General features: G+C 35.3%; 1 protein-coding gene across 2 annotated transcripts; it reads right to left on the reverse strand.

Annotated features, from left to right (window-relative positions):
- Window positions 1–761: 761 nt before the first annotated feature.
- Window positions 762–5,691, reverse strand: LOC307163774 (uncharacterized protein). 2 transcript variants are annotated; one of them, XM_079880015.1, is made up of 6 exons: window positions 5,580–5,691; window positions 4,636–4,809; window positions 4,440–4,504; window positions 3,077–3,177; window positions 2,687–2,795; window positions 762–1,360 (listed from the first exon to the last, which is right to left on the reverse strand). In XM_079880015.1, the coding sequence occupies exons 2-6, from the start codon at window positions 4,663–4,665 to the stop codon at window positions 1,321–1,323; spliced, it is 345 nt and encodes a 114-aa protein (XP_079736141.1). In that variant the 5' UTR covers window positions 4,666–4,809; window positions 5,580–5,691; the 3' UTR covers window positions 762–1,320. The 2 variants fall into 2 exon arrangements, with proteins under 2 accessions (XP_079736141.1, XP_079736140.1); XM_079880014.1 differs by having other exon boundaries at window positions 5,576–5,688.
- Between the last annotated feature and the right edge of the window lie 6,921 nt (window positions 5,692–12,612).

Raw genomic sequence — 12,612 nt, forward strand, 5'->3', positions numbered from 1 at the left:
GCTGTATAAAAGAGAACTTATATTCTTTGGTGAAACCTGTTGTCTGAGTCCAATGACCATTTAAACCAGGGGTCTCCAACCCTGCTCCTGGAGGGCTACTGTCCTGCAGACTTTAGGTCCAACCCTGTTCCAACACACCTGCCTGTAATTATCAAGCAACCCTGAACAGCTTGATTAGCTGGTCCAGGTGTGTTTGATTGGGGTTGGAGCTGAAATCTGCAGGACTGTAGCCCTCCAGGAGCAGGGTTGGAGACACCTGATTTAAACTATGTGAGTTTAAACCGTGTAGGGAGTTGGGCGCCAATTTGTTTGGAGTATCCACTCCTTAACTTTTTTCCTGTTTATTTCTAGTCAGGGAGAGAGGTAAGACAACTGTCTTTAATTTCTCATTTATTTTTGTTAGGTAAGTTATCTGGGTTTAACCTTTAGGAAGTCCTTGTCTTGTTTGTTATTTTGGCCTGGCCCTCTCCTGACGATATGGTTATTTAAGTTTGTTTATCGGTTTATTGATCTTTGTTTGCTTTATAAATATATTGATTGAACCTTTATTAAAAAGAAACTCGTTCAGCACACTTTCTCTCAGTTTCCTTTTGTTGCTAGTAGTAAATCAATGGGTGTTGTGTAGCCTTTTGGTGATTTATAGGTGAAAAAGAATTAGAGCTGGGATAGATGGAAAGGAGATTTCTCACGTTTATTTACTTTTTGTTACATCTGTTACTCCCTCTTTGAAACCCCTAGACTAAAAAGTGGGAACGTAACAAAATAAAAAGGTTCCATCTCACAAAACATAAACCGAGTTTAAAAACTTTGATCCTCAATAAACTACAATAAACGGAGATAGAACCTTATAATTCCAAGCTCTCAATTTGTTAACCAAAGTAAAATACCAATTACAAAATACTGAATTATTATATAAAGGGATAGTTCACCCAAAAATGACAATTATGTCATTTACTCACCCTCATGTTCCAAACCTGTATGAGTTTCTTTCTTCTGCTGAACACAAAAGAAGATATTTTGAAGAATGTTTGTAACCAAGCAAATAGAGCATCCACTGACTACCATTATTGGAGAAAAAATGATTATGGTAGTTAATGGGAAGCGACATCTGCTTGGATACAAACATTCTTCCAAACATCTTTGTGTTTAGCATAACATAGAAAGGTATACAGGTTTGAAACATGAGGTTGAGTAAATGATGACAATTTTCATTTTTGGGTGAACTATCCCTTAAACACATTGTTTGGCTCATTTTTTGTATCCACCACCCCCAGCTCTTCCTGGAGCGTGTTCAGGTGTTCTGCCATTGCTGCATCAATTTCAGTGTCTGTAGCATGTGGGCTCCACCTCTTCACAGCATCTAAGGGAAGAGAATATATTTCTTTTTAAAATAAATGAAAATTAAAAATTTGAGGTAAATGACATGCACTTATTTTCAAAATATTTTTATGGTCTTCAGCTAAATTAAAAAAAAAAACACGGAACAAGATGAATGAATCATGAATGAAACATTAGAAAAAGGTAATCAACATGCATTACATTTTATTTTATTGTATAAAAGATGTTCTGCTTTAAATTGGTGTTAGATCAGTTGGGGGGAACAGCATTTGTCCCCTGCCTCTTCAATACCACTGTGGTGCACTTGAGAAAGACCCTAACTAGGTGTGTAACAGTGAGAAAGTGAACAGGACATTTCTGATAAAGACAGGTGGGCTGTGATGTCCCCTGAATAGACATGTTTAGCAATTCTAAAATTACAAAATATTTTTAAAGCAGTTACTGAAAACATACATGTTCAAATCCAGGTAATTTCATTCTACTTCAGATAATTTACTTTCTGAAAGAAACTCTCAAAAGGCTACATTAATAATTTACAGTAATAACTTTGACTTTATCATTAAACATACTTTATACTATCCCAGCAAACATTGAGACGTGTAAAGACCGTTGAAAAGACGTCCCTTCGTCACGTCCCGTTATGGTTGAAAAATAGTTCCGAAATGAACGTTGAACCGACGTCTTTGACGTCTTCTGGCCGTGAAATGCACGTCTTTTCTGGACGTCCACGGACGTCTAAATAGGTCATCTTCTGGATGTTTATAATAAGATGTACTGCTGCATAATTTACGTGTGTACATTAAAATATAAAATAAACACATACCATATTGTCTAACATCGTGAAATGCATTATTTCTCGAGGTTTACACATCTGCTTAACTTGACTAAGGTTCCAAAAAGGTCCAAAAGCGGTCCAGTCCGACCTGGACATCTATAAAATGTTTTTCCCACGTGTACTTTACAACCAATAACACATTATTTGTGAGCTTAAATATTTTACTTTACCACAAGATACCATGAACTTAACATTTTTGAATAATATCTTCCAGTTATTAAACATTCAAACAAGACACTACAAGTATTGCAATTTAGTTAACCAAATCTGCGGTAATTGTGTTTTCAGTATTTTTAAATTAATGTGTAGTTTTTAATCAAACAACATAACAAAAACACAGGATATAAGTATAAACACACCATTCTTTTCCAAAAAAAAAAATCTATTTTATTTTAGTGCTCCACAACATAATTGCATATTTTGTGTGTGTATGTATATTTATTTATAAAGTATAACAATAAACAGGTTAAACACTGATTCAGTAACTTTGCCATTGGGTTTACCACCATTTACTTCTTATAACCCCCACCCCCAGCTCTTCCTGGAGCATGTTTCAAGTGTTCCGCCATTGCTACTTCAATTTCCAAGTCAGTAGCATTTGGGCTCCACCTCTTCACAGCATCTGAGGGAAGAGAATATGAATGTAAAAAGCAAGAAGTTAAACAAGCACTTATTTAGAAAGTGTTTTTGTTTATCAAACTAATTGTACAATGCAGTCGAACAAGACTTCAAAATTTAAAATGAAGATTTAATTCATGACACAGGATGTTGATTTCATACATGTCCACATATGAGTACACTGGGACTAAAAACATGTTTATTATGCGTTTGGACATTTCTGATAAAAATAGGTCTTTTAAATAAATAAGACACAAGGAACATACAATGTGTGTCACAAATTACCTTGTATTATATTATATAAAGGTGTAGCCTTGAATGCCTTCTTTTCCAGCTGGCCACCACCCCTCATGTTGAATTTTGCCATTAAGGCATTTGACATGATTCTGAGAAATAAACAATTCAGGATTTACTTCATAATATTAAAATGCATTGCAAATTAGCAGTACTGTGCAGCTTGCCAGTTGCATGCAGTGTATGCAGTGTTAAAACATACACTTTCACAACCACTAGTCTATCATGTAATAAGTGCTCTGCCTCTGTCCCTATCCAAAGTTTTTGTGACACGTAATAACTCATTCATTTCTTACACTAACATTATGGTTTTTATATCTTGTTTAAAGTCCTACGAACAGCCTGATTTAGCACAGACATTAAAACTTATTTGACACAAAAACTGGCAATTATATAAGTAGATATAATGCGTGACAGAATTATAGTATTATCAAAGGTTGAGGTCATTATTGTAGCTACTGTTATTATTGTCATTTTTTCTGAAATATGACACAGCTAAACACACAAACAATGCTAGGTAAATACATACTAGGGCTGTGCTCAGAATATCGATACAACGATACATCGTCATGAACTCCTGACGATGCGCGTATCGATACAGCAGCTGCCGTATCGATACTGTTGTGCTTATGTAGCCAATTCAGGGCTCGAATTTCAGCGCAGGATTGCGGGTATTGCGCATAATTTTAATCAGTCCTGCACTTTAGCATGTAGATTGTATGAGTAAATTAATCCACACAGACTATAAAATCAGATCAGTCATTTTAAAACTTTCTGCGAGACGCAATTTCACAAAGAGCGTGAAGGCTTGTTTATACTTTCGCCTGGAGTCTCCGCTGCCTGCGCGCGCACCTCCCCAAACGGACGAGGCGTTTATACTCGACGCGCTCACAAACAGCTCGCGAGTAACAAAAGTTATTTTTCGCGGATTATATCACTTTAACAAACAAAAACACGCAAAATGATGTCAAACATTTCGGTCTTGAGTATCCTCTAAACACAGTCGGTTATGTCTTAAGCATAAAACGCATGATGGGACAGTATAATGAAATCAGGATCCGTGCACTAGCTCTTAAAGGGACAGAAGCCATATGTCTGTCATTAATATTGTTGTCAAAACAACAAAAGATAGTTTTAATTTTTTTATTTCATTTAACTCATTGTTTTTTTAATGACAAAAACTAAATAGTTTTTCAGTGATCACAACTGTTATAACACTGGTTATACAATAAACATATAAACTGTTCAAAATTCAAAATTGATCCATATCGTGATACGTATCGTATCGTGGCTTTAGTATCGTGATGCGTATCGTATCGTGACATTGTTGGTGATACACAGCCCTAATACATACCTGTTCATGACTTTGTTTAAACAGTCTCTGACTGACATTCCGCCAACTCTGGACAGTTGCTGAACCTAAAAGTGACACCACAATCAAAAGAAATGTAATATGATATTTAAATAACACTTATCTGTTTGTGCACGTACATATGCATTTATGTATATCTGGAAATATACCCAAAATCCTCATCACGTTTTAAACTTACACAGATCCACTTCTTTTGGTCATCTTTCATGCACTCTTCAAAGGATTTCAGGTCACTTTCAGACTCTAGTCTCGTAAACGATGATGACGACTTTCCAGGGTCAAGAATGGCAGTCAACTCTTGCCCTTCGACGTCTCCACTTTCTTTGATAGTCAGAGGACATGTTTAGCAAATCTAAAATGACAAAATACTTTTAAAGCACTTATTGAAGTCAGCCATGTTCGAATTAATTTACAGATTTCAGTGAATTATTCATCAGCTCCTCCTACAGTTTTAACATTGCTGTGCCTTTCATTTAATTTATTTTCAGAAAAAAACTGTCAGAATGCTACATCTGAGTAGCACTTTTTATTTTAATCTTTAAACATGTTTAATTAACCAATGTGCTCTTATGTGCTGCATGTCTTTGATATCAAAGTAAATATCCATTTTACTACTGTTTTTTCCTTTTATGCAAATTTTTGTCTTTACTGAATCAATTTACCACCAAGAGGTTTGCTTAAGCAAAGTAATCCCACATTTTTCTCAAGAAGTTTCCCTAATAATAAAGAAATATATATATATATATACACACACTTACTTGTGTGTGTGTGTGTGTGTGTGTGTGTGTGTGTGTGTGTGTGTGTGTGTGTGTACTATACTGAATATATCATTATTTATGTATCTCATAACACAAACACACTTTAACATTCTGTGAAAATATTCGAAAGGTGGTTACTTCAATTTTTAAGTTCCATAAACGTTTTATTTTGCCACAGATGAGTTTGTTTTTAGGGTTAAAAAAGGCCCTAGCATTATACATGACCTTTTAGCATACTAGCTAACTTCAGCCAAATTTAATTTAACTTGACAGTGTGCTTATACTTGCTTTTGGATTTTTGTTCCGAGTAAAACAAGTAAAAATAAAATACATTAATAAAATACCTCAAAATGTACTTACCCACCAGTAAATTTTTAATGATTCGTAAACGCACAAAAACTCTCCTCGTGTTGTAGATAGAAATAAGTTACCGCCAGAGAATGTCTGCTCACTCCTCTTCTTCTGGTGTTTTTGGCGGTTTTGCCAAACCAGCATAAAAAGATGCATTACCGCCACCTACTGATCTGGAATGTTGAGTATACAAACTGTCATATCGCGAGATTATCTGCTATAGGGATATCATATCGCGAGATTTGTTACAACATCTTGGCAGCAGTTTTTGCATCCAGCTCAGACTTTAAATTGTGACTTTATGAATAACGTATGAATAACTTATGGATATAGCCTATATATATTTAATAATTATATAAACAAAATAATGAAATCATATTGTAATGTATGGGAAACTGGTGGAATAATGAGTAAATGCAGTGATTTCACAATTACTTAACTACAGGGGCACTTTGTGAATAGAATTTGACATAAAAAAAGATGTAAAACAAACTGAGGGTTTTTTTAAATAAAGATTTCCGTGCTGGTTTGTTTGGGTCTTACTAAACGTTTAAAGGACGTCAGTGGACGACTATTAACAACCTCTTAAAAAAATAATTGGGCACTTAAATAAATTACTGTAGTATGTGAATGTGTAAGCACAATGGCTTTTGCATATTTCATAAGGATTTTAAAGAGGTTGACGATGGACTATAAATGCACGTGTAGAAGACGTCACCTGCTGGACGTCCTTTCACAACTGAATCACAACAGGGTATATTTTGAACTACACGCAGCTAAAAGTCAAAGAAACAACTTTACATGCAACCACAGAGAATTGTAGACATGTACAAACGTATTTGAATGCATTTTTAAGAAATATTTTTTGTTACAATTTTTTGCATATTTTGTCGTCCTACCGCGACTATTTTTGGCCAGGGACAGGACGTCGCCGTAGGACCAATGTTTGCTGGGTTACTACAGGTACGATGGACGGCAACTCCCAACTTCAGCAGAACTCAAAGTCCCAGGTTGACTCAAATGAACAAGGACCACAGTGTTGGGAAAGATAAGCTATTAGAGTAAAAATATTGCGTTAGGCTACTTTATGAGTTAATAAGAAAAAAGATTTTACAATTCCTGCAATTGCAGTGATGAAGTTCATGTTCTCATGATTTATTTATAAAAATGTTTCAAAACATCCCCCCCTCTGTTTTTTCTCAAATCGCACCCTGTGTATATGTATATATATGTATATATGTGTGTGTATATATATATATATATATATAGGCTAGCCTATATATAAGTAGCGATAGTTCATTCTAAGTTTACTCAAGTGGAAGAATGTGACTAATAAACTTAGGCCTACTAACACTATGCATTATATTTTGAAAAAGAAGTAGATTATCTTAATATCAAAACCTTAAATTTTCTCTGGACTCAATGATAAATACATGTCCGACATATAGGCTATCTGTGACTTCGCACGACGGTGTAATTTACTTGCGGGTAAAGATAGGATCAGTCAAATGAAATACAATAAACGTACAAATAAATATTACAAATTAAAAAACGATCGAAAATGTCCAATTTTCTAATACTATTATTTGATGACAACAATACATTTGGAAAACAAAATATAGCCATTTCTGCTTTTTTTTCTTTTAAACAAAAAACAAAGCTGCACCCTTTTTTAAATTTCATCTTTCATTCCGAAATAGAATAATGAATGAACGAAAAAGTACACGGACCTGTGGGCAATCAATCACATAGACATAGACAGTTAATAGACACATAGACATGGAAGAAGACAGGGAAACGACGCATAGTAACGACGCATAGCATAGACACATAGTAACGACAGAGGGCAACGACGCATAGCAACGACTCATAGCAACGACAGAATGGAAACACATGACACATGCAGCATTGACACGCAAGACGACACAGTCAAACGACAAGGACAGATGACAGGAGTAAGTTGAGTGAACAAAGACAAAAGTTGAGTCATGTGGGCAATCACAGCAGTGAACAGACACATAGACATGGAAGACGACACATAGCATAGACAGACAGACATAGACATAGACAGTGAACAGACACATAGACATGGGAGACGACACATAGCATAGACAGACAGACATAGACATAGACAGTGAGCAGACACATAGACATGGAAGACGACACATAGCATAGACAGACAGACATAGACATAAACAGTGAACAGACACATAGACATGGAAGACGACACATAGCATAGACAGACAGACATAGACATAGACAGTGAACAGACACATAGACATGGGAGACGACACATAGCATAGACAGACAGACATAGACATAGACAGTGAGCAGACACATAGACATGGAAGACGACACATAGCATAGACAGACAGACATAGACATAAACAGTGAACAGACACATAGACATGGAAGACGACACATAGCATAGACAGACAGACATAGACATAGACAGTGAACAGACACATAAACATGGAAGACGACACATAGCATAGACAGACAGACATAGACATAGACAGTGAACAGACACATAAACATGGAAGACGACACATAGCATAGACAGACAGACATAGACAGTGAACAGACACATAAACATGGAAGACGACACATAGCATAGACAGACAGACATAGACATAGACAGTGAACAGACACATAGACATGGGAGACGACACATAGCATAGACAGACAGCATGTCGACATAATTTTGGCACAAATGGAACCCCATATTTATGAGTTTAGAGTTTATAAGTGTATAAATTGATTAGTTTATAAGTGTATGAGTTTTTGAGTTTTGAGTTTATAAGTTTAAATGAGTTTAGAGTTTATAAGTTTAAATGAGTTTAAGAGTTCATAAGTCTATGAATTCATGAGTTTATAAGTTAATTAGTTTATAAGTGTATGAGTTTAGAGTTTATTAGTTTAAATGAGTCTCAATGGCTCATATAGTATATCCACCTTATTCTGCTCTAAACAATGCGCGCTGCCATGACGACGACTCCGGTTGCCTACTTCCGGTTCGAAGCGCTTGACCTGTACTAGCAACGAGAGAATGAGTTCAAGCTCCTCATGTGCTGTTGTTGGTTGTTTTAACAATTCAAAGAAGATTTCAAACTTTTTAGAAACTGAGTGTTTCGAGCATAAGATAAGAAGGAGATAAGAATTTATTTTTTAAAGAGCCGTGAGTCAAAAGAACCGGCTCTTTTCAGTGAGCTGAGTCAAACGAGCCGAAATGTTTACTTTTCACATCACATCGTTTTAAAAATAAAAACAGTACAGTATACAGTAGTCATAACTTAGAATTTTTATTATAATTGTATTTCATATAATATACAATAATGTAATTTTTACTTGTTATATCAAATGTGATAATTGCTAGTTCATTTAAAATATCAAAATGCACCCCATACACTTACCCTGTTTTAAATGAAATAACGATGTCATAATATTGTGAGATTTACACCATTATGGAAACAATAGAGAATGAATGACATTCTCTGTGATCGATTCGCGCTACGGTAGCATTTTTCGACAAGGCAGCACAAATCGTCGGAACACCGGTTCTTTTGACTTGCGGCTCTTTAAAAAATAAATCTTTAAATAAATTCACTGAAAGTCCACCGCTTGTGCAACGTGAATATTCACATTTTTAATTGTCCATAACAACCCGAAAACTTGCCTGCTTGACTTGCACATCTAATTAATGGGCAAAGTTTTCCGACTTTTTTTCTTATGCTTCAGTTTTGACGCTAACCACTCTAAACGTTTACTTTATTGAATGTATCTGATACAGAACCGGACATTATCTCCTTCTTATCTTATGCTCGAAACACTCAAGTTTGAAATCTTCTTTGAATTGTTAAAACAACCAACAACAGCACATGAGGAGCTTGAACTCATTCTCTCGTTGCTAGTACAGGTCAAGCGCTACGAACCGGAAGTAGGCAACCGGAGTCGTCGTTATGGCAGCGCCAGTGGCGGTTCTAGGATTTTTTTGTAACAGGGGCCATTAAGGGGCCACATGTTACATTCAGGGGCCAAATACAGGGTACATTCAAGCACACAAAATAATTTATTCAGTACGGTGCAAATACATTTCGGCAGTCATTCCTTTTTCAAACGCTCTAATAAAAAATTATGAGCCAGTAAATTTCTTAATGATTTTTTTTTTCATTTATTTATACTGTGCATAAAGGACACAATGCACTTCTTTCTGAATTCCACCTTTTAAGTTTCATAATCATGTCGTCGCTTATAAACAGTAAATTATTGTTAATTGTTTGGGGGGTGGAATTGCATCTGTGATCGTTGTGAAGAATTCTCCGGTTGCTCTTCTCGTCGACGATTGATGGATGGGAATCTCTAGGCACCTCACGATTCGATTAGATTACGATTCAGAGGGTAACGATTATCGATTATTAACTTTTTTTTTTTACTTGGTACTTTTAAAGCAAAGTATTTATGATGACCCATAACAAACTTACTTCCAATACTTCCTATATTAATTTTATTAATAAAACAAATGGAAGTGATTTGGCAAGTCAACTAAAAGGTTACATTTGCCAGCATAGGGGAGTGCGGGGCACAACCTAACGCGGGGTTAGTTGTAACACGCTTGTTTTAAATACTTCCGCACATGCTTGGATGACGAAATTTTGTGTATTTACTAGTTGTCATATCAACACTATATAGAAAAAAAAATTCTATATAGAAAAAAAATTTTTTTTTTGGAAGATATCCATAGATATTTATTAAACCATAGCAAAAGTAAATTTCTTACTTAAGTTAACTTTTCATCTCTATTTTTTGTGTTTATTTAAAATAAGACAAATCTGATATTGTTTTAATCTCCAAGATGTTATTTAACAGTTGAGATAGTTATTTAATGCTTCGCTAACTAGCAGAAGACACTAGCAGGGTTTAAATCCCAGTTGTGCAGGCGGAAGCATGTTGTAACTCTGCGTTACAATGTGCCCCTTTTAGAAATACGCTATTATATTCCATACTTTTATTAATTTTTTTGGGAAAACGTGAGAAAAAGGTGAATAAAGACTGAGAGTCAATGTTCAGAAATTACTAATTATTTATTTGTTTTGAACTATGTTGTATAGCTGTGTTTTCATGTGTTCGTAGTCAAAACTCAAAAATTAGTTTATATTTAATTATTAAAAATTGCCATTATTTTATATGAAAAAGTTTTTTAATTGTATTTTATTTAGAAAAATATATTAGAAATATTTTAGTTTGTTTTGTATATATTTTTTTATTAGATTAGATAACATTTTAAGCTGCCATATGGTCATGTTACAATGTACCCCACCTATGGGGCATGTTGTCACATTTCACTTCCATTCTTTCGGGGTATGTCAAGAAAAAAGTATATACTGTATTAATAAAACAAAACCACATAATTGTAGTAGACATGTGGGAAATTAATGTGGGAAAAAATAAATACTAAAAAAACACTAAAAAATAAAAGTAGATTTACACAAACTGAGAAAGTCAAAAAGTGTTACTTTGTGCCCCGCTCTCCCCTATGTCCCAACATTGCAAAGAACCAACAGGAAAATAAATGTGTGCCTGTACTAGCAGCATACTTGTAGTAAATGAATACAAACTTCAGCATATTCTGAATCTCTAGCATTTAATAATAGACTTCTAACCAACATCCTCCTGTTATTTACAATGAGCAATATAATCCTTCAGACAAAAAAACATTTTGCTGTAGCAAATTCACAAACAGTTTTCGTTCAAAAATACAGAATTGTGTACCAGCAGCTCTCATATAATGCTTGTGGACTTACGCATATTCTGAATAATTAGTAACATACAAAGCCGCTCTTATACACAACTAAATAATGAAGAGTTATGACTTGAAATGTTTGCTGTATACCACAATCAAAAACAGCTTATACAAAAAAAGTGAATGAACATCTGCAGAGAGCACAGTCAAAATGTAACTTTTTGTGACTGACATTGCACATATTGCAGGGCAGTATAATGTACGTATAACAGATCGGTTTACAGCATATTGATGTGAAAACTAAACAATACAGAAAGCAGCTCTCATACAAAAAATACTAAATAGGTCACAACGAAATTGCCAATTTTCCATACGTTAGCTTTCAACGAAGAGGGTGCCGTTCGAATTTGGTGCTCAGCCATCAAGAGTCTGTTATGTGCACGCCACAGACTGTCCGCGCACTGCACGTCCGCTTTGGAGTTCCGCCTTTTGCGTTCCGTCAATATTACGTTATTAGGAAAAAATATATATTTTTAGAAAATCGATTTTTGACATTTGTGAATCGATTCAGAATCGTCCACGTCCGCATCGCGATGCATCTAAGAATCGATTTTTTCCTCACCCCTAGGAACGGGGGCCAATCAGGGGCCAATCAGATTTCAGCAGGGGCCAGGGCCCCTGTGGCCCCGCCTCTAGAACCGCCCCTGGGCAGCGCGCATTGTTTAGAGCAGAATAAGGTGGATAGAACGGCAGTTTGGTTTAGTCTTCAAGGTGTTTAGATTGAAATTTTTGTCGGTTGGTGAGTTTGAATCTGGATATGAATTTTTTAGAACTCCCCAATGTAAGTCAATGGGAGTTTTTCCGAGTTTTGATCGGCATTTTTAGGAAAACCGTAAGTCCGATCAGTCTGAAAAGATATAGCAACTAACTTCAGATCAGTTTGAGTGTCTGAGCCGAGTTAGGAGTATGTAGAGTTAAAGCTCTAGGACGAGTTTGAGTCAACAGTTTTTCACAGAAGAATAATAATAATATTAAGTTTAAATAGGATTTCAGTAAGTTGGCTCTCTCAAGCCAACTTAATGAAATCATGATTAAAGGGGTCATATAATGCCATTTTTGTACAAGCTAATATGATTCTTTAGGGTCTAAATTAAAAGTTTGTAATATACTTTAATTAAAAATTCTCATTAGTATTGTAAGAAAACACTAATTTTACCTGGTCAAAAACAGCTCTGTTTTCAGCACGCCGTTTCAGTGCATGTGTCTTTAAATGATAATGAGCTTTGCTCACCCCGCCCCTCTGTTC

This window comes from Squalius cephalus, assembly GCF_949319135.1.
Source record: "Squalius cephalus genome assembly, chromosome: 8".
NCBI lineage: Eukaryota > Metazoa > Chordata > Actinopteri > Cypriniformes > Leuciscidae > Squalius > Squalius cephalus.

What these genes read in the sequence shown, in the direction of transcription:
- LOC307163774 (XM_079880015.1), bottom strand. Translation starts at nt 4,665, where the DNA reads ATGAAAGATGACCAAAAGAAGTGGATCTGT. An exon ending in ACCAAAAGAAGTGGATCTGT is followed by an intron (nt 4,505 to 4,635) that starts GTAAGTTTAAAA and finishes TGTCACTTTTAG; the next exon opens with GTTCAGCAACTGTCCAGAGT. An exon ending in GGGGGTGGGGGTTATAAGAA is followed by an intron (nt 1,361 to 2,686) that starts GTAAATGGTGGT and finishes CTCTTCCCTTAG; the next exon opens with ATGCTGTGAAGAGGTGGAGC.